General features: G+C 37.2%; 1 protein-coding gene across 2 annotated transcripts in view; it reads left to right on the top strand.

Annotated features, from left to right (window-relative positions):
* Nucleotides 1-23190, top strand: part of ELMOD1 (ELMO domain containing 1) — a 57434-nt gene that overhangs the window by 28106 nt on the left and 6138 nt on the right. The window contains exons 7-11 of one of the 2 annotated variants that reach the window (XM_029208727.1): nt 9095-9228; nt 13115-13183; nt 13686-13709; nt 16610-16660; nt 17762-17895. In XM_029208727.1, coding sequence (XP_029064560.1) covers nt 9095-9228; nt 13115-13183; nt 13686-13709; nt 16610-16660; nt 17762-17895 — 412 coding nt within the window. The remainder of the gene's footprint in view (nt 1-9094; nt 9229-13114; nt 13184-13685; nt 13710-16609; nt 16661-17761; nt 17896-23190) is intronic. The other variant, XM_029208728.1, reaches the window with a different exon arrangement.

The following is a 23190-nucleotide window of genomic DNA, read 5'->3' as shown; positions in this document are numbered from 1 at the left end:
TATGGAGAACAGTATGGAGGTTCCTTAAAAAACTAAAAATAGAACTACCATATGACCCAGCAATCCCACTACTGGGCATGTACCCTGAGAAAACCATAATTCAAAAAGAGACATGCACCCCAGTGTTCATTGCAGCACTAGTTACAATAGCCAGGACATGGAAACAAGCTAAATGCCCATCAACAGACAAATGGATAAAGAAGATGTGGTGCATGTATACAATATAATATTATTAACAAAACTGGGTCATTGTAGAGACATGGACGGCTCTACAGACTGTCATACAGAGTGAAGTAAGTAAGAAAGAGAAAAACAAATATCGTATATTAACGCATATACGTGGAATCTAGAAAAATGGTACAGATGAACCGTTTTGCAAGACAGAAATAGAGACACAGATGGAGACAACAAACGTATGGACACAAAGGGGGAAAAGCGGTGTGGGGAGAGGGTGGTGGTGGTAGGATGAATTGGGAGATTGGGATTGACATATATACACTAATATGTATAAATAGATAACTAATAAGAACCTGCTGTATAAAAAAAATAAAAGAATAAAATTCAAGAAAAAGAATTATGTCTTAAGTAGTAATAGGAAATTTTATATATGTCCCTGTCTATAATGAAAATATAATATAAAATATTATTAATAGTCTAAAAAGTAAATTTGTTTACATGCCCATCTTTATTTACTAGAAAGTACTTATGTTTTGAAATTGCATGTTTATACAATTGTGGGTCTCAATCTTTCTCCCTCTCTCAAGTAATGATATGTACTGAGTCTAACTTTTTATACAAAGTTTAAAAAGTACAACAAGTTTCTTAAGCAGTGAAGAGCATAGTGTTTAGAATTTATATTTGTCCATTAAAATATAATTGATAATAATTAAAACTATTTCAGGTAACAAAGATGATAATAACTTTTGAGGTTTATTCATGAACATGACTGAGTTTTCTTTTTTTTTACTTTGCTTTACTTATTTATTTATTTTTTAACAAATTTATTGGAGTATAATTCTTTTACAATGGTGTGTTAGTTTCTGCTTTATAAGTGAATTAGCTATACATATACATATATCCCTATATCTCCTCCCTCTTGTGTCTCCCTCCCTCCCACCCGTCTAGGTGGTCACAAAGCACCGAATTGATCTCCCTGTGCTATGCAGCTGCTTCCCACTAACTATTTTACATTTGGTAGTGTATATATGTCCATGCCACTCTCTCACTTTGTCCCAGCTTCCCCCTCCCCATATCCTCAAGTCCATTCTCTAGTAGGTCTGCATCTTTATTCCCATCCTGCCCCTAGGTTCTTCATGACCTTTTTTTTTTAGATTCCATATGTATGTGTTAGCATACAGTATTTGTTTTTCTCTTTCTGACTTACTTCATTCTGTATGACAGACTCTAGGTCACTAGACTCTGCCTCACTACAAATAACTCAATTTCGTTTCCTTTTATGGCTGAGTAATATTCCATTGTATATATGTGCCACATCTTCTTTATCCATTCATCTGTCGATGGACACTTAGGTGCTTCATGCCCTGGCTACTATAAATAGTGCTGCAATGAACATTGTGGTACATGATTCTTTTTGAATTATGGTTTTCTCAGGGTATATGCCCAGTAGTGGGATTGCTGGGTCATATGGTAGTTCTATTTGTAGTTTTTTAAGGAACCTCCATACTATTCTCCATAGTGGCTGTATCAATTTATATTCCCACCAACAGTGCAAGAGGGTTCCCTTTTCTCCACACCCTCTCCAGCATTTATTGTTTGTAGAGTTTTTGATGATGGCCATTCTGACTTGTGTGAGGTGGTACCTCATTGTAGTTTTGATTTGTATTTCTCTAATGATTAATGATGTTGAGCATTCTTTCATGTGTTTGTTGGCAATCTGTATATCTTCTTTGGAGAAATGTCTCTTTAGGTCTTCTGCCCCGTTTTGGATTGGGTTGTTTGTTTTTTTGATATTGAGCTGCTTGTAATTTTTGGAGATTAGTTCTTTGTCAGTTGCTTCATTTGCAAATATTTTCTCCCATTCTGAGGGTTGTCTTTTCTTCTTGTTTATGTTTTCCTTTGCTGTGCAAAAGCTTTGAAGTTTCATTAGGTCCCATTTGTTTATTTTTGTTTTTATTTCCATTTCTCTAGGAGGTGGGTCAAAAACGATCTTGCTGTGAGTTATGTCATAGAGTGTTCTGCCTATGTTTTCCTCTAAGAGTTTTATAGCTTTATACACCTTACATTTAGGTCTTTAATCCATTTTGAGTTTATTTTTGTGTATGGTGTCATGGAGTGTTCTAATTTCATTCTTTTACATGTAGCTGTCCAGTTTTCCCAGCACCATTTATTGAAGAGGCTATCAAAAATAAGGTGACCATATGTGCATGGGTTTATCTCTGGGCTTTCTATCCTGTTCCATTGAATAGGATATTTCTGTTGTTGTTCCAGTACCATATTTTCTTGATTACTGTAGCTTTGTAGTATAGTCTGAAGTCAGGGAGCCTGATTCCTCCAGCTCCATTTTCCTTTCTCAATATTGCTTTGGCTATTTGTAGTCTTTTGTGTTTCCATACAAATTGTGAAATTTTTTGTTCTAGTTCTGTGAAAAGTGCCATTGGTAGTTTGGTAGGGATTGCACTGAATCTGTAGATTGCTTTGTGTAATATAGTCATTTTCACAATGTTGATTCTTCCCATCCAAGAACATGGTATATCTCTCCATCTGTTTGTATCATCTTTGATTTTTTTCATCAGTGTCTTATAGTTTTCTGCATGCAGGCCTTTGGTCTCCTTAGGTAGGTTTATTCTAGGGATTTTATTCTTTTTGTTGCAATGGTAAATAGGAGTGTTTCCTTATTTCTCTTTCATATTTTTCATCATTACTGTATAGGAATGCAAGAGATTTCTGTGCATTAACTTTGTATCCTACTACTTTACCAAATTCATTGATGAGTTCTAGTAGTTTTGTGGTAGCATCTTTAATATTCTCTATGTATAGTATCATGTCATCTGCAAACAGTGACAGCTTTACTTCTTCTTTTCCGGTTTGGATTCCTTTTATTTCTTTTTCTTCTCTGATTGCTGTAGCTAAAACTTCCAAAACAATGTTGAATAATAGTGGTAAGAGTGGGCAACCTTTTCTTGTTCCTGATCTTAGTGGAAATGGTTTCAGTTTTTTACTATTGAGGACAATGTTGGCTGTGGGTTTGTCATATATGGCCTTTATTATGTTGAGGTAAGTTCCTTCTATGGCTACTTTCTGGAGGGTTTTTATCATAAGTAGGTGTTGAATTTTGTCAAAAGCTTTTTCAGCATCTATTGAGAGGATGATATAGTTTTTTTTTGTTTTTTTTTTTGCGATACGCGGGCCTCTCACTCTTGTGGCCTCTCCCGTTGCGGAGCACAGGCTCCAGATGCACAGGCTCAGCGGCCATGGCTCACGGGCCCAGCCGCTCCGCGGCACGTGGGACCCTCCCAGACCGGGGCACGAACCCGCGTCCCCCGCATCGGCAGGCAGACTCTCAACCACTGCGCCACCAGGGAAGCCCGATGATATAGTTTTTATTCTTCAATTTGTTAATAGGGTGTGTCACATTGATTGATTTGCATATATTGAAGAATCCTTGCATTCCTGGGATCAACCCCACTTGAATATGGTGTATGATCCTTTTAATGTGCTGTTAGATTCTGTTTGCTAGTATTTTGTTGAGAATTTTTGCATCTATGTTCATCAGTGATATTGGCCTGTAGCTTTCTTTCTTTATGACATCTTTGTCTGGTTTTGGTATCAGGGTGATGGTGGCCTCATAGAATGAGTTTGGGAGTGCTCTTCCTCTGCTATATTTTGGAAGAGTTTGAGAAGGATAGGTGTTAGCTCTGCTCTAAATGTTTGATACAATTCACCTGTGAAGCCATCTGGTCCAGGGCTTTTGTTTGTTGGAAGATTTTTAATCACAGTTTCAATTTCAGTGATTGTGATTGGTCTGTTTATATTTTCTGTTTCTTCCTGGTTCGGTCTCAGAATGTTATGCTTTTTAAAGAATTTGTCCATTTCTTCCATGTTGTCCATTTTATTGGCATATAGTTGCTTGTAGTAATCTCTCATGATCCTTTGTATCTCTGCAGTGTCACTTGTTAGTTCTCCTTTTTCATTTCTAATTCTGTTGATTTAAGTCTTCTCCCTTTTTTTCTTGATGAGTCTGCCTAATGATTTATCAATTTTGTTTATCTTCTCAAAGAACCAGCTTTTAGTTTTCTTGACCTTTGCTATTGTTTCCTTCATTTCTTTTTCATTAATGTCTGATCTGATCTTTATGATTTCTTTCCTTCAGCTAATTTTGGAGTTTTGTTGTTCTTCTTTCTGTAATTGCTTTAGGTGTAAGGTTAGGTTGTTTATTTAAGATGTTTCTTGTTTCTAAAAGTAGGATTGTATTGCTCTAAACTTCCCCCTTAGAACTGCTTTTGCTGCTTCCCATAGGTTTTGGGTCGTCGTGTTTTCATTGTCATGTATTTTTTGATTTCCCCTTTGATTTCTTCAGTGATCTCTTGGTTATTAAGTTGTGTATTGTTTAGCCTCCATGTGTTTGTATTTTTTACAGATTTTTCCTGTAATTGATATCTAGTCTCATAGCGTTTTTGTCAGAAAAGATACTTGATATGATTTCAATTTTCTTAAATATACCAAGGCTTGATTTGTAACCCAAGATATGGTCTATCCTGGAGAATGCTCCATGAGCACTTGAGAAGAATGTGTATTCTGTTATTTTTGAATGGAAGGTCCTATAAATATCAATTAAGTCCATCTTGTTTAATGTGTCATTTAAAACTTGTGTTTCCTTATTTATTTTCATTTTGGATGATCTGTCCATTGGTGGAAATGGGGTGTTAAAGCCTCCTAGTATGATTGTGTTACTGTCGGTTTCCCATTTTATGGCTGTTAGCATTTGCCTTATGTATTGCGGTGCTCCTATGTTGGGTGCATAAATATTTACAATTGTTATATCTTCTTCTTGGCTTGATCCCTTGATCATTATGTAGTGTCCTTCTTTGTCTCTTGTAATAGTCTTTGTTTTAAAGTCTATTTTGTCTGATATGAAAATTGCTACTCCAGCTTTCTTTTGGTTTCCATTTGCATGGAATATCTTTTTCCATCCCTTCACTTTCAGTCTGTATGTGTCCCTAGGTCTGAAGTGGGTCTCTTGTAGATAGCATATATACGGATCTTATTTTTGTATCCATTCAACCAGTCTGTGTCTTTTCGTTCGAACATTTAGTCCATTTACATTTAAGGTAATTATTTATATGTATGTTCCTATGACCATTTTCCTAATTGTTTTAGGTTTGTTATTGTAGGTCTTTTCCTTCTGTCATGTTTCCTGCCTAGAGAAGTTCCCTTAGCATTTGTTGTAAAGCTGGTTTGGTGGTGCTGAATTCTCTTAGCTTTTGCTTGTCTGTAGAGGTTTTAATTTCTCTGTCAAATCTGAATGAGATCCTTGCTGGCTAGAGTAATCTTGGTGGTAGGTTTTTCCCTTTCATCACTTTAAATGCGTCCTGCCACTCCTTCTGGCTTGCAGAATTTCTGCTGAAAGATTAGCTGTTAACCTTATGGGTATTCCCTTGTATGTTATTTGTTGTTTTCCCTTGCTGCTTTTAATATTTTTTCGTGGTATTGAATTTTTGATAGTTTGATTAATATGTATCTTTGCGTGTTTCTCCTTGGATTTATCCTGTATGAGACTCTGTGCACTTCCTTGACTTGATTGACTATTTCCTTCCCCATATTAGGGAAGTTTTCAACTATAATCTCTTCAAATATCTTCTCAATCCCTTTCTTTTTCTCTTCTTCTTCTGGGACCCCTATACTTCAAATGTTGGTGCATTTAATGTTGTCCCAGAGGTCTCTGAGACTGTCCTCAATTCTTTTCATTCTTTTTTCTTCATTCTGCTCTGCAATAGTTATTTCCACTATTTTATCTTCCAGGTCACTTACCTGTTCTTCCTCCTCAGTTATTCTGCTATTGATTCCTTCTAGAGAATTTTTAGTTCCATTTATTGTGTTGTTCATCATTGTTTGTTTGCTCTTTAGTTCTTCTAGGTCTTTGTTAAACATTTCTTGTATTTTCTCCATCCTATTTCCAAGATTTTGGATCATCTTTACTATCATTACGCTGAAATCTTTTTCAGGTAGACTGCCTATTTCTTCTTCATTCTTTTGGTCTGGTGGGTTTTTACCTTTTTCCTTCATCTGCTGTGTGTTTCTCTGTCTTCTCATTTTGCTTAACTTACTGTGTTTGGGGTCTCCTTTTCACAGGCTGCAGGTTTGTAGTTCCCGTTATTTTTGGTGTCTGCCCCCAATGGCTAAAGTTGGTTCAGTGGGTTGTGTCAGCTTCCTGGTGGAGGGGACTAGTGCCTGTGTTCTGGTGGATGAGGCTGGATCTTGTCTTTCTGGTGGGCAGATCCATGTCTGGTGGTGTGTTTAGGGGTGTCTGTGACCTTATTATGTTTTTAGGCAGCCTTTGTGCTAGTGGGTAGGGTTGTGTTCCTGTCTTGCTAGTTGTTTGGCATAGGGTGTCCAGCATTGCAGCTTGCTGGTCGTTGAGTGGAGCTGGGTCTTGGCGTTAAGATGGAGATCTCTGGGAGATTTTTGATATTACGTGGAACTGGGGGGTCTCTGGTGTACCAATGTCCTGAACTCGGCTCTCCCACGTCAGAGGCACAGGGCTGACACCCACCCGGAGCACCAAAACCCTGTCAGCCTCACGGCTCAGAATAAAAGGGTGAAAAAAAGAAAGAAACAAAGGCAAAATAAAATAAAATAAAGTTATTAAAATAAAAAATAATTATTAAAAATAAAAAAATTAAAAAGTAATAAAGAAGAGAAAGAAAGACGGAAAGAAGTGAGCATCCAAACCGAAAAAGAAATCCACCAATGATATCAAGTGCTAAAAACTATACTAAAAGAAAAAAGGACAGTCATAACCCTAGGACAAATGGTAAAAGCAAAGCTATACAGACAAAATCACACGTAAAACTATACACATATACACTCACAAAAATAGAAAAAGGAAAAAATATATATGTCATTGCTCCTAAAGTCCACCGCCTCAATTTGGGATGATTTGTTGTCTAGTCAGGCATCCCACAGATGCAGTGTACATCAAGTTGATCGTAGAGATTTAATCTGCTGATCCTGAGGCTGCTGGGAAAGATTTCCCTTTCTCTTCTTTGTTTGCACAGCTCCTGGGGTTCAGCTTTGGATTTGGCTCCACCTTTGCGTGTAGGACACCTGAGGGCGTCTGTTCTTTGCTCAGGCAGGACGGGGTTAAAGTAGCAGCTGATTAGAGGGTTCTGGCTCATTCAGGTGGGGGGGCGCGGCGGGGGAAGGGAGGGGTATGGAATGTGGGGCGAGCCTGCCGTGGCAGAAGCTGGCATAACGTTGCAACAGCCTGTGGTGCGCCGTGTGTTCTCCCGGGGAAGTTGTCCCTGTATCACGGGACCCTGGCAGTGGCGGGCTGCACAGGCTCCCGGGAGGGGAGGTGTGGATAGTGACCTATTCTTGCACACAGGCTTCTTGGTGGCTGCAGCAGCAGCCTTAGAATCTTACGCCCGTCTCTGAGGTCCGCGCTGATAGCCAGGGCTCGCACCAGTCTCTGGAGCTCGTTTAGGTGGCGCTTCTAATCCCCTCTCCTCGCGCACCAGGAAACAAAGAGGCAAGAAAAAGTCTCTTGCCTCTTCTGCAGTTCCAGACTTTTTCCCGGACACACTCCTGGTTACCTGTAGCACAGTAGCCCCCTTCAGGCTATGTTCACACAGTCAACCCCAGTCCTCTCCCTGGGATCTGACCTCAGAAGATGGAGCCTCAGCTCCCAGCCACCACCCGCCCTGGCGGGTGAGCAGACAAGCCTCTCAGGCTGGTGAGTGCTGGTTGGCACTGATCCTCTGTGCGGGAATCTGTCCGCTTTGCTCTCTGCATCCCTGTTGCTGTGCTCTCTTCCATGGCTCCGAAGCTCCCCCCACCCACCCCTGCCTCCCACCGTCTCTGCCAGTGAAGGGGCTTCCTAGTGTGTGGAAACTTTTCCATTTTCCCAGCTCCCTCCCACTGGTGCAGGTCCCGTCCCTATTCTTTTGTCTCTGTTTTTTCTTTTTCCCTACCCAGGTACGTGGGCAGTTTTTTGCATTTGGGGAGGTCTGAGGTCTTCTGCCAGCGTTCAGTAGGTGTTCTGTAGGAGATGTTCCACATGCAGATGTATTTCTGATGTATTGGGGGGGGGACGGAAGGTGATCTCCACGTCTTACTCTTCTGCCCCCTTGAAGGTCTCCCTACTGATCTTTCTTTATTCAGCTATATGATGCTTGTTTACTTTCACCCTTGTTATAGATGAGAAATGAAACTCGTCAGTTCACTTTTCTTTTTATTAACAATGCTGCTAAAAGTTTTGTTTGTAAAGTGAGATAATCATCTGAGGATTTGAATAATGCATACCCTCAAATTTTTTCCTCTTCTCCCCTTCCCTTTATTCTCTTAAATATTTTTGAAGACTCCAAAGAACTTTTGTAGAAGATTGTGTGTATGTGTATATATTTATACATACATACATACATATGTATGTGTGTATATATATATATATACAAACACACACACGCACACATATACACATACACACACACACCACACACACATTTCTGTTTAGGAGCTAAAACAGAAAGATAAAAACACCAAAATATACAAGTGTACATTCCATTGCCTTCAGAACAATGAGATCATCACATGTCATTCAGCCTCTGGAAAATTCCACTGTATTCTTATGAGAAGATGAGAGTGAAAGACAAGTAACCTCTTAGTTTTATTATGAGATAGTTTTTACCTCCTAGGCTCTCTGAAAAGGTCTTAGGGTCCCTCCTAGGAGTCTTTTGATCATACTTTGAGAGCTGCTGTCATAGATAATTGAAAGATAATCAAATCTTCAATTGTAATGTATTTGCATATATTCAGATTTCCAAAGTTCGTCCTAATAATGTAGTTTACTAAATTTCAGTCAATAAGAAAGGTATTATATGTGTGTATATCAACAGGCTAATTTTTTTCTTTTCTTCAGTTATGGAAATTCTTGAAGCCCAATACTCCACTGGAATCCCGGATTTCTAAGCAGTGGTGTGAAATTGGTTTCCAAGGTGATGATCCTAAAACAGATTTTCGAGGAATGGGACTTTTGGGACTGTACAATTTGCAGTAAGTAAAATGAAGAATGGTTGAGTTTTAAAGTGATGTTCTGATCTCCTCATACTGAAATGTCAAAGTTGATTTATTAGTCCCAAAAGCCACTCCCCAGGAGACTCCAGGAAAACATTCAAATCCTCTGATTTGAACTCACGTTCATAAAATTTAAAAAGCTCCTACCATCTTCCTTTAATCTGGCAAACTTCATGGATTCTTTTAAACAAATCTCAAATTTATTTTTAACTTTTTGTTATGAAAAATTTCAATTATATTCAAAAACAGTGGAACGATTATAAAGAACCCCCTTTACACTGATCACCCAAATTCAGTAACTATTGAGATTTTGGAATTCTTGCAACACTTGTTTTTTTGGTAGAAGTGTGTTAATGAAAATCCTATGCTGTTTGTTGTTTCACCCTAATATTTCAATATATAGCTCTAAAAGACATCAATATTACCTTACATTAACCACAATGACATTATTACACCTAACAAAATTAACAATGATTCCTTGGTATCATCTATATCCTGACTATATTCAAATTACCCAATTATCTCAAATATGTCTTGTTACAGCTGGTTTGATCTGATCCAGTTCCATGTAAGATCTATGCATTGCATTTAGTGATTATATCTCTCTCGTTTTTTTTTTTTTGGTCATCTTATTTTTCTTTAATTAATTTTTATTGGAGTATAGTTGCTTTACAATGTTCTGTTAGTTTCTGTTGTACAGCAAAGTGAATCAGCTATACGTATACATATATCCCCTCATTTTTGGATTTCCTTCCCATTTAGATTACCACAGAGCATAGAGTTCCCTGAGCTATACAGTAGGTTCTTGTTAGTTATCTATTTTATATATAGTATCAATAGTGTATATATGTCAATCCCAATCTCCCAATTCACCTCCCACCTTGCCCTCTTGGTAGACATACATTTGTCTTCTACCTCTGAGTCTCTATTTCTACTTTGCTCTCTGGTCCTTTTTAATTAAATCAGTCTCTCCCCCTCCCTCCTCTCCTTTTGCCCCTCCATCATGTCATTAATTCATGCAAGATTCTAGGTCAACTGTCCTATAAAATATCCCACAATCTGTATTTGTCTGTTTGCATTTGTATCCATCCCCGGTATGCCCTGAAAATCAGAGGTACTCAGAAAGAGTTGAATAGGTTCATGTTGACATCTTGGTGGGAGGCCTGCATCATCCCCACTCTCAGTCTTATGCTGAGATGGATCAGAGGAATCACAGCCTGATGGCTCCATTATAAAGTCCCCATCAGCCCTTTATCTAACCATTTCCTCCAGTTATCTTCACTGAACCAATTAATTGGGCAAAGAGTGCTTTTCTAATTCTGTTATTCTTCCCACAGTTGTTGCCTAAAATTCTGTAAAGACAGTTTCCTTTATTAAATACGGTTATTTGGTTTCTCTAAAATATAGGCAGGGGACTTCCTTGGCGGCACAGTGGTTAAGAATCTGCCTGCCAATGCAGGGGACACGGGTTCGAGCCCTGGTCCAGGGAGATCCCACATGCTGCAGAGCAACTAAGCCCGTGCGCCACAGCTACTGAGCCTGCGCTCTAGGGCCCGCGAGCCACAGCTACTGAGCCCGCGTGCCACAACTACTGAAGTCCGCATGCCTAGAGCCCATGCTCTGGAACAAGAGAAGCCACCGCGATGAGAAGCCCGCGCACCGCAACGAAGAGTAGCCCCCCGCTCACCGCCAACTAGAGAAAACCCGCACGCAGCAACGAAGGCACAACACAGCCAAAAACAAAATTTTTTTTAAATAAGTAAAATAAATAAATTAAAATATAGGCAGGACAGCTGCTCAAGTAAATAAGTTGCCAATTTTCAGAGTGAGGAATTGGTGCCCTAGTCCCCTTGTTAGTGATCAAACTTTTTTTTTTTTGTATGTTTTTTGTATGTATGGTTTTTGTATGTTTATGTGATTTAATAATGGTGCTCATTTTTTTCATGCTTAAATTGGGTCGTTTGTAGCCATTACTTTTCAAGAAAAAAGGAGTCCTTTTAGGTTGGCTCTTGTGTCCTTTGACACTACCCTACTAATGAGGATAGTGATATATTTTTAAAAGAAAAAATGGCATTTTTAATGACACCCATTTCCCCCTAAGATCTTTTATTTTAAATTTAGGAAGTTTAATAATCACCCATGCTTTTATTTTTAAGATAGTAATTTTTTAATACAATTTTTAAAGATTACACTCCATTTACAGTTATTACAAAGTATTAGCTATATTCCCCGTGTTGTACAATACATCCTTGTAGCCTGTCTTATACCTATAGTTTGTACCTCCCACTCCCCCACTCCTATTTTTTCCCTTCTCTCCCTCCCCAGTGGTAAATGTTTTAAATGTTACACTATTCTGTAATGTGAGTGAATAAAAAGGTAAATTTTGATGACAAAGGTGGTGTTACAAATAAGTGGGTAAAGGATGAGCTTTTAAATAAGTGGAGCTGGGGCAATTAGCCTTCCATTTGAAAATTAAATTAAATTAAATCTCTACCTTGCCTCAGTTTATAAATTGAATGTCAAAAACAAATATTTACAACTTTTAGGAGAAAATCTTTAAGATATGTGAGTAAAGAGGGATCTCTTAAAGATAAAAACCAAAAAAGCACAAACTGTAAAAGAAAAATCAATAAATCTCACACATTAAAATCAAAATCTTCTATAAGCCACCATAAATAAAATGAAAAGAAAGCCAAGACTGACACATAATTGATAAAGGATCTATATCCAGTATATTGTTATCTGTAGGCTTATTTATTTGAGGACATTTTTAGATATACTGGACCAAGAAATGTGAACAGAAACCTAATTCTAATTCAAACCTATTCTATAAACGTAAATGACCAACAAAAGTATGAAGAGACTCAATTTCATTAATAATCATGGACATGTTTACTAAATTTGCTGACTAGCTTTGAACTTTTCTGAGAGGAAATTTAAGAGGTTGTTTTATCCTTTAGATATATGCAGGAAATACACATCAAATTAAATAATACATGCTATATGTAGTTGTATTTATTTATTTATTTTTATTTTTTTGCAGTACGCGGGCCTCTCACTGTTGTGGCCTCTCCCGTTGCGGAGCACAGGCTCCGGACGTGCAGGCTCAGCGGCCATGGCTTATGGGCCCAGCCGCTCCACGGCATGTGGGATCTTCCGGACCGGGGCATGAACCCGCGTCCCCTGCATCGGCAGGCAGACTCTTAACCACTGCACCACCAGGGAAGCCCCTGTAGTTGTATTTTATAATTGTCTTTATGAAGTATTTTTTATGATATATTTTTGAGGGTATGTAAGCTTTTTGTATGTGGGAAGGGAAACTTCATTGCCCCTTTCTTCCCAGAACAGAATTTTTTTAACATCTCTAAGCTCCATAAGATATTTTCATCCAGAATTCTAACACCCCGTGAATATTCTCCAAGAAAGTACATTTGAACTTTTATCACCTCCTCTAGTCTCATCCTTTCTCTGCCCTTTGGCTGTCATAGCCTCTTACCATGTCCCTTCATCCAGATTTTTTCTGCCTTCTGAGGGGCCTCCTCCTGCCTTCCTAACAAGAATCTATAACCCTCATTAATAAGAATATCTTTGGCTTGTTAGGGAATGGTAAAGTTCATAATTAAATTTTCAAACCTACTCGAATCATTCCTAAATATTTGTGTGTTTTACAACTACCCTATTATACTGTCATTATATTTGGAAAATTCTATTATGAAAAGCTGTTCATTATCTGGAGGAGCTGACACAGGAGCTGACATACGCTTATGCTGGTGTCCATCTCTGAATCCAAAATGGCCTCAAATTGGATTGAAATGAATGTATTCAAAAGGTATGGAGTTATGGTTTTCTTTCCCTCCAACTGCAGGTATTTTGCAGAAAGGGATGCTGCAGCAGCACAGCAGGTCCTATCTGATTCTCTTCATCCAAAATGCAGGTAATTGTTGAAAATGAGAGGTGGATTAGGCTTTGTGGATTAGGTAGAATTAATTTCATCTCCTATATAGCTCTATTGATAAGATTCTCAAGAGGGTCAACCCACCAGAAGTGAGGCTTAAAGCTCTTCCAAACAAGCCCTTTTGACAAATGCTGAATAGGAAGGTTATAATGTCAGGTACTTGTTACAGGATTTAGGATGTAAAGTGGCACTGTTCAAGTGAGATGTGTACTTGAGGGGCTGATAACATCTCTGGTGTCTAGGAAGATTGAGGAGGTGGGCATAAAAGAAGGAGAAAGCAGAGTATGGAAGAAACAGTTCAGAGACAAGGGACCACAGTGGGGGAATAGAGGGAAGAATGGAAGTCTTGAAGTCAGGGACCAAGTGAGAAAGTCTAAAATTGCTGAGGCTCTCTTTTTTTTTCTTAATAAAATTCTAGATTCTAAATTGTTTGCATTTTCATTTACCTTTCTAAATTTTTGTCTTTAACTGATTACATTAGGGATATCACTAAAGAGGAAATAAGGTATTTTTCTTTGCTTTTGTTTTTTCTTGCTTTTATGTTATTTTACAATAGGTATGGGTAAGAATTTTTAAAGTAATATAAATTCATGAAAAATTTTCAAAGAGGAAACATTTCCCAACTTTTTATGTAATATAGTTCATTACATTGGGCTGTGTTTTGATGAAGGAAAAACCAGATTAGACTGACCTGATAGAAAATGTCAAAGAGCCTTTCTACAGCCATGTCTGTTGGAGAAACATTTTGAAACTTCACCTAAAGGCTGACACATTACCACACATTTCTGCTCCCATCTACTCCAAGAGAGGGACATTTCATCTGGGAATTTTGCTGCACAGAGCAAATCTCCTCTTCTATTAATGTCTTTCTAATTGTATTACTATAAAGAGTGTATACATGCTTTAGTTACTCTTATTATAGGAGTTCTATTTTGTACTCATAGTTTTGTATCACTTTTTTCTCCTCAGCATGACAGGTTATCTTGTTAGTGTTCATGTTTGCTAAATAAGTCCCAGATTTTATCATACCACTCTCAAAATCTATAAACAGGTTGACTTTGTGGCTCCCCTCCCATCTTACTATTATACTTACTCTAGCTTCAATTGGCTAAGATTCATTAAATTATCCTATACTTTCCAAATTTATAATTATAATTTTTTATAAGTTTAAATTTTCATTTTCTTTACATTTTATTTTATTTGAGAAAAGCACTAAAATCATAACTCTTTCTTCATATATCACATGGTTAAAATCAAACTGTTTTAATTTTTTAACTACATTGTCTGAATTACATGTTTCTGTAATGTAGAGACTCTGAAACCTCTCTGATTAAAATTGGCTGGGGAGTCTGTGTGCACTGACATTCCTTGGAGAAGCATCAGTTAAAAGACATGAATCCTCCATGGTCCTTGCGAAGTGACAATAAGCTTAAAATATTTTTTTTTATTAACCATTGGAGAGGGATTGATTTTGTCTATGAGCCATTCTCAAAGAAAGGCTTTATAATTTTATATCCTGTGTTGACCACTAGAGAGGAATTATTTGAGGGTGTGATTACTCTTATTTAAGAAGAGACTAGTATTTGTGTGTGTGTGTATGTGTGTGTCTGTGTGGGCACGCACACACTTTGTCCCTCAAGCTACAATAAAATTGACTAGATAAATTTCAAGTATTAATCACTTCAAATTGATGGTAAATGTCATTGAATACAAATCAGAATGTTTTGAAAATGCTACTGTCTTTCACAAATGTCTGAAAGAAATATATATTAACCCATAGTGATATTAACATAGTTTCTTTCAGGCCCTGAATATTTCAGGTGTTGAATAGGGAGATGCCATAAAATACTAAGGAAAGTTCTTTCCTGTCTACCCTTCAGCAAGCATTATATGTTATTTCTCTTGTGAAGATCAATCTATTGAATTCTGAAGTAACTTGAGAGATAAAAGTAGGTTCAAGTTTAAGAGAAGAATTTTGATGGCTTGTATTTTTGTTTGTTGTGTGTGTGTTTCCTGAAGAGAGGAATTCCTTCTGTTTGGGCCAGGATATCCTAAGTAATCAAATGAGTGGAGGTCATTTGGCCTTTTCTTATATTTCCAATGCAGATAGATTTAATTTAACAAAATACAGAGATACTATGTATTTACAAAGATTTGTTGAAGAGAAAATAAGTGCTTATAAATTTGTTTATATAAAATTTCTTAAATTTCGCATCTAACTAATTTCAGTTTGGATATGAGTCTTTTAAGTAAAAATCTCCTGATGCCTCTTTGGCTGACTTGTTGGTTTGTTAATTGGCACTTGCACTTTAAAAAGAAGTGGCTTATTTTAACATGAATTAAAGACAATTACTTTGAATTAGAGCCAGTCATTTACAGAGTAGAAAGTAAGTATAGTAAAATAACAGTTTTGCATCATGTTTTTGTGGGCCTGTGTTGTGTGTGTGTTACATGTGTGTCTTTTAATGTAGTGTTTGCACTGTTTTATAAAGAACTCTCCTTTCTCCTACTTAGATGGAAGCTAAATGTTCATAATAACTCTAGTTTTAAAATTTTATTTAATTCCAAGGCTAACCACAATTTTTAGTGTAGAACACTGAATGAAAGTTCACATTGGCCACAAAGAAGAGTGCAACATGGTTCCTACCTACAAGATATTGGCAGTATGGAAGTGGGTGAGAATAGGGGGAATAAGAAAGTACACAAAGTAATAGAATGCAAGTCAGTATTTTCAGAATGCTTTTATTATAGAACCCTTTCTTCAGTCTTATTCAGAAACTCAAATTATAAAAATGGATTAAAATCGAGCTACTATGATTTAGCTGTCTTAGCTTAGCCAGAGGAAATGCCACAGCACTTGTTGGAACAGAATTTTTAAAACCTATAAGTTCCTCCTTCCCTTATTCCCTCCCTCCCTCTCTCCCTTTTATTCTTTCCTTCTTTCTTTTTTTCACTAACTCAATTATTTATCAGTAAACATTTATTTGGCATCTGCTGTGTGCCAGACATCACAAATAAGGCTGAGTAGGATAATTGCCATGAGGGAAAACCAAACAAAATGCAGTGGGGAATCATGACTGAGGTGGCATCTTGCTAGAGGAGGAAGTATTATTTGATAATTAATGGATAATATAAAAGTATGTTTGGCCTTTAGGTCTGTCTCTCACTGCTGTACTATAGTGAATAAGGGATAAGTAGCATGGCTTTAAATAACTCCATTTCTGAGCTCCATATAAATTGTATTGTGGCTTTTTAGTTAATAACATTTAAATTGATTAGTGTTTGATAACTGAGTTACAGACATCCCCACATCTAGTCAACAGTTTTAACAAAAACATTAAAGGAGAACAGGTATCAATTAGAGAAGTCTTATTTATTTATTTACTCATTCATTCATTTATTCAGCAAATTCAGCAAAGCAGAATGGGAGAAGAAAAGGATGGATAAAGCAATTGGGTGAGTGTGGGACTTCATATATAAAGGTTGTCAGAAGAGTACTGCAAAAAATGACAAGGATGAAAATGCACTTGTCCTGATGGAAATACATAATCCAGTTGAATTTTGGAAAGGACCTGTTTATATGTTTTTGTATTTACTTGTATGATTATATGATACTACTTTGCCTGTGACCAAGTGATGAAGTTTAGAAAGTTATAACTGTATGGAAATGATTTTCAAAAATCATAATTTGGAATTGTATTTGCTAGTCTTCTTTTAAGGATTTCTATCAAGTATCAGGCTATTAGTTAAAAGTTTACTTTAGAAGGTCTTTTTTTATAATGCCCCATTTCATCCAAAAATATTTCTGAGCAGAGAACTCCTTTTTTTTTATGTGCTGGATTTATAATACCAGAGAGGACTTAAGAACTCAGTTTCACTTAATTTTAGATAGACATGTAGAAAATGGACTAGAAAATATACCCTGAGTGTTAAGATGCTAGTTAAATTTTTCCTCATTTTAAAGGTAATATAAGATTTATTATAGAAAATTTCAAAAATATAGGAAAGTAAACAAAAAAAATCACCATAATCATATTACTCTAATATACCCATATTAATATTTTGTGGCATTTCACTCTAGTTTTTCTATACATTTGTGTGTATAATAAAACTTGGTTTGTTCTATACACAATGTTTTATATCCTGCTTAAATAATCTTTAGAAGTATGGTTTTTACTAGTTGTAATATGTTATATGAGATTACCATAATTTATTTCGTCAGTCATCTTCTTTAGGATATATGAATAGTTTACATGTCTTTGCCATATAAATAATGCTGTAATGACTATTATTGTATATAAAGCTTTGCCATTTTCTGTTTTTTTCTCTCATATATTTGGGAATGACATTACCAAGTCAAAGCATATGAACTCTCAATTCTCTTGGCATATATTATTAAAATTTTCTGGTAATTTATAAGATTCAGGGTTTTGATAAGTTGGGGAGAGAAGGGAAATCTGACACTCTGATAATAGCAATTTAAATATCAAATTATCATTTTTTGAAATGCTTACTTCTCATATGTGATATACAGTTGGTGTGGCTTGCACTTTACAGGTACTCGTTTGCAATTGTGGGCATCAATATAACTGATCTGGCATATAATCTACTGGTGAGTGGAGCTCTAAAAACTCATTTCTACAACATCGCTCCAGAAGCTCCAACATTATCTCACTTCCAGCAAACATTCTGTAAGTGTCCTGTTGCTTAATTATTGATATAGGTTTCTATAGAACACTCTAGACAAGGGTTGAAGCTGAGAGATCTTTGTGATTTGGCTGCATTGGAGCCTTCGAACTTTCTCCTTTGGTTTTGATTTTGTTTCCTCATTCACAACCTACATCAGGCATCATGAATATTTCCTCGTTCCCAGCTCTTGCCTAATAAATATCAATGTATCAACTTCCCATCTGACTTAAAGACATCAGAGATGTCTTTCTTCCTCTGATCCAGCATGGCATGACACTTAAGAGTGCAGGCTCTGAAGACAGCCTGAGTTGACTCTCAGATCTACGTTAACTACCATCTCTAAGCCTCAGCTATCTCATCTATAAAATGAGTCTTTTCCTCATAGAGCTGCTATGGAGGTAAAATGAGACGAGGATAAAAAGGCTTTTTATTAGCTAGTCCCATAGTAGTGCTCAGTGAACATTAGAAAGAGAAGGTGGTGGTTTAATGGGTGATATAGATGGTGGTAGAGTTGTCATTGGTATTACTTTTACTGCTACCACTACTAGTGCTACAGAGGGTAGTGTTTGCAGCCCTTTCTAAGTGTAGGTGCTAGTAGAGGGAAGTATTTTTGACCCTGAATCAGAGCCTTATGTTGTCCTTGCCTGAGGGGTATCCTTTGGGGTGGCAGTTGTGCTGAGGTTTCAGAACGAGAACGAGACCATTTAGTAGAGCCCTGAGATGCTATTCTCTAATTTTAGAGGCAGAATCCTAAAATGTAGCTGTGTGTCATTATAATCCTTGCTGGCCAGACATAAACTGGTTTGGAGGAACATGGAATGATAGTCTACCAAGTCTTCAAGCAATCTAAGCAATTTAAAGGAGAAATGTCTTTTAAACCATTTAAACCATGCTTACTGCACTGAGGGCCTCGTACCTGAGCTTTCTTAGCAAGAAAATTTCAAAATTCTTCTCATGTTTCTTTCAGGCTTTTTTCTGCTGTTATGTGCTAAACAGGTCTGCCACTCTTTCTAAGTATGGTTAAGATACAATCATTCCACCCCAAATCTACCACAGGAGAGTGTTGTTCCGCAGTTCAATTTTAAAATGTGATAAAGTCATAAGTTAACAGCCATTTACTTTATCTAAATTCCTAAATTAAGAGTGATTATGTTATCTAGGATTCTGTCTTCTTTTACATCTGCTTAAGCAGGACTTCCAGTTAAAGATGACATAATTAGTGTATGCATTATGCTCCCTTCTGAAATTATACTAAAGTTAATAGAAAGGGATTTTTCTAAGAAAGCATAAACCCACAAGGATAAAAATCAGAAACAAAGCACGAAAATCTCATTTTGAAAGCTGGAAAACAGATTAAGTGGTAAATGATTTAGTAGTCTTGAGAGAGCAAATCCTTAACAGGTGGCATGGAAAGGTAAGAAGCAACCTGATTTATTCCACAGGACTCCCCAAAAGGTTCAAGAATTGGCAGCATTAGATATCTCAGAAATGAGGGTTGGGCTTCCCTGGTGGCGCAGTGGTTGAGAGTCCGCCTGCCGATGCAGGGCACACGGGTTCGTGCCCCAGTCCAGGAAGATCCCACATGCCGCGGAGCGGCTGGGCCCGTGAGCCATGGCCGCTGAGCCTGCGCGTCCGGAGCACAGGCTCTGCAACGGGAGAGGCCACTTTTTGGCCTTTCAGCAAAGGCCAAAAAAAAGAGGCCTTTTTGCAGTGAGAGACCCACGTACTGCAAAAAAAAAAAAAAAAAAGAAATGAGGGTTAACATAATAAGACCAAAAATAGCAAGATTACTTGAAAATACGTTAAGAAGCTCTTAGAGGCCTAAATCCCCTTCTCCAGGAGACAGCTTCTGTCCTTCCCCCTCCTCAGCAGAGGCTGGTGTACTTTACAGGGAGAGAAAAATAAAGGGTCTCTGGTCTGACGAGAATCAGGTACAGCTGATGGCAAACCATACTGAAAGTGATGATGAAGACTGAGACCCAGGCTCCTTCTCCTACCCAATTCCTATCACTTTGGCAAGAGACTGACAAGGGCCTTCTCTGAAATCTGAACATCCCAAGAGAAAATAGCTGAAGATGCTGACCTCTGGGTCTCCCCAGTGAAGCAGCCCAGTCATATCACTCTACAGTCATGCTCACCATCAACAAACCCTACCTACATGCTCAGAGCTTCCAATCAGCTTTTAATCCAGTTGGCTTTTTATTTAGTAAAAAATATTTACAGGTAGCTAAGTATTACCAGATGTTTGAGTGTGATGGTTAAAAACATGTCCTCAAATTCTTTGATACTCCTCCCATTAAAAGGTAGATTTTTTTGTTCCTCTTACCCAGCCCAACTGGGCTGACCAGTTGGTTGACCAAGAGAATGAGCAGATTTGACACTATGTGACTTTTAGGGCTACATTAGAAAAGTATTTCATCTGTGGATAAAGAAGATGTGGTACATGTATACAATGAAATACTACTCAGCCATAAAAAAGAATGAAATAATGCCATTTGCAGCAACATGGATGCGACTAGAAATTATCATACTAAGTGAAGTCAGAAAGAGAAAGACAAATACCATATGATATCACTTATATGTGAAATCTAAAATATGACACAAATGAACCTACTTATGAAACAGAAACAAACTCATGGACATAGAGAACAGACTTGTGTTTGCCAAGGAAGAGGGAGTTGGGGGAGGAATGGAGTGGGAGGTTGGGGTTAGCAGATGTTAGCTATTATATACAGAATGGTAAACAACAAGGTCCTACTGTATAGCATAGGGAACTATATTCAATATCCTATGATAAACCGTAATGGAAAAGAATATTAAAATAAGAATGTGTATATATATATGTATGTATAACTGAATCACTTCGCTGTACAGCAGAAATTAACACAACATTGTAAAACAATTATACATCAATAAAAAAAATTTTTTTTTAAAGAAAAGCCTTTGATCTGAAGATCAGGGATTGAGCTGCCTTTGGAAGTATAAGCCACCATGTAAGGTATCTGATTCCTCTGTGTTGTGAAAAAGTCCAGGACATACAGAGCAATCATATGTAGGTAATCTGACTGACAGCCCCAGATGAGGTCCCAGCTGATAGCATCTACCACTAGACTTGTGAGTGAAGATGCCTCTAAATGATTCCTGCCACCAGCTGTCAAGTCACCCCCAACCTTCAGATCTTCCTAGTTGATATTCCAGGCATTGTGGATCTGTCCCTCCTCTACCCTTTCTGAATTCCAAACCCACTGAATTCATGAGAATATTAAAATGGTTTTTTTAAGCCACTGAATTTTGGAATAATTTCTTAAGCAGCCCTAGATAACAAGAACAGTAAGGAAAGCCTCAAACATGAAAGAGGGTCTAAAACAGGCAGAAATAAAGCCACTATAAAGAAACAGAAACCATGCAGAGAGAAGAAAACTTCAAAAATACGTATCATTAATATCCCCAAGAGATAAGATGAGAAATTGCTACTATGAAACAAGAACAAGGTGCCATAGAAAGAGCATTCAGAGAATAAAAGAGTGTTCTTAGAAATTAAAAATCAGATAACAGGAATGAAATCTCCAAGAAGGATTAGAAGATAAAGCTGAAAACTTCCAGAAAGTAGAACAGAAAGTATAGATGAAAAATATAAAATAAAGGTTGAGAAATTAAAGGACCGTTCTTGAAAGTCTTATAAAAGGAGTGCCAGAAAAAAGAACAGTGAAACTAAGGGGGGGGGGAAATCAAACAAATAAATCAAGAAAAATTTTCAGAATTGAAGGATGACTTTTCATATTTAAACTAGTAAGCACCAGGATAATAGATTAAAATGGATTCACACTCAGGTCCATATCATTGTGAAATTTTAATACATAGGAAAGAGATGATTTTAAAAAATTCCAAATCTGTCACATAAAGAATTGGGAGTCAAGATGACATTGGATTTCTCAACAGCAACACTGTATTCTAGAAGAGGGTGGAATAATGTCTTCAAAAATTTAAGCAAATATTATTTAAAATCTAAGGGAATATGATTTCCAATTTTGAATTCTATACCCAGTCCAACTTACCAATTAAGTGTGGAGTAGAATAAACAAAATTTTTTGAGTGCAAAGTCTTAAACATTTTACCTTCTTGTACCTTTATAAGGAAGCTCCTGAAGGATATTTTTCCATAAAATAAGAGAGTAATCCTAAGAGGAATAAGTGAGGTACAGAAAGCAGGAAATCTATGAGAGAATAAAAGAGAAGGGAAGAGAAGAGGGGAAGGGAGGGGAGGGGAGGGGAGAGGAGAAGAGGGGAGGGGAGGGGAAAGGATAGGAGAGGAAAGAGAAGAGAATCTTTGAGATGAGGGAAGTCAAAAACTCAAGCAATGGAAAATATGTTATTTAGAGCTATGGAGGTCAGTAATCAAAGAATCAGCTGGAACAGTTGAAATGCTGCTTTAAGGAAGCAGGAATTAGGACAGGAAGTGTTGCTGGGTTTTTGTTTGCTCCTTGTAACAAGACTTATTAAACTATTTGACTCTATGTATAATTTGATGCTCAACATAACTAATTATTAGAGAAATACAAATCAAACTACAATGAGGTATCACCTCACTCTGGTCAGAATGGCCATCATCAAAAACTCTACAAATAATAAATGTTGGAGAGGATGTGAAGAAAAGGGAACCCTCCTACACTGCTGGTGGGAATGTAAGTTGGTACAGCCACTGTGGAGAACAGTATGGAGGTTGCTTAAGAAACTAAAAATAGGGCTGCCATATGACCCAGCAATCCCACTCCTGGGCATATATCCAGAGAAAACTATAATTTGAAAAGATACATGCACCCCAATGTGCATTGCAGCACTATTTACAATAGCCAAGACATGGAAGCAACCTAAATGTCCATCAACTGATGAATGGATAAAGAAGTTATGTATATATGTACACACACACACACACACACACACACACACACACACACACACACACACTGGAATATTACTCAGTCATAAAAAAGAAGGAAATAATGCCCTTTGCAGCAACATGGATGGACCTAGATATTATCATACTAAATGAAGTAAGCCAGAGAAAGACAAATATCATATGATATTGCTTATATGTGGAATCTAACAACAACAAAAAAATACAAATGAACTTTTTACAAAACAGAGATAGACTGACCACAGACATGGAAAACACACTTATGGTTACCAAAGGGGAAAGGTGGGGAGGGATAAATTAGGAGGTTGGGATTAACATATACACGCGACTATACATAAAATAGATAACCAAGAAGGACCTACTGTATAGCACAGAGAACTATA

This window comes from Monodon monoceros, unplaced genomic scaffold, assembly GCF_005190385.1.
Source record: "Monodon monoceros isolate NGI ecotype Baffin Bay Population unplaced genomic scaffold, NGI_Narwhal_1 Super_Scaffold_7, whole genome shotgun sequence".
Taxonomy (NCBI): Eukaryota; Metazoa; Chordata; class Mammalia; order Artiodactyla; family Monodontidae; genus Monodon; species Monodon monoceros.
This window is presented reverse-complemented; position numbering and strand designations above follow the sequence as displayed.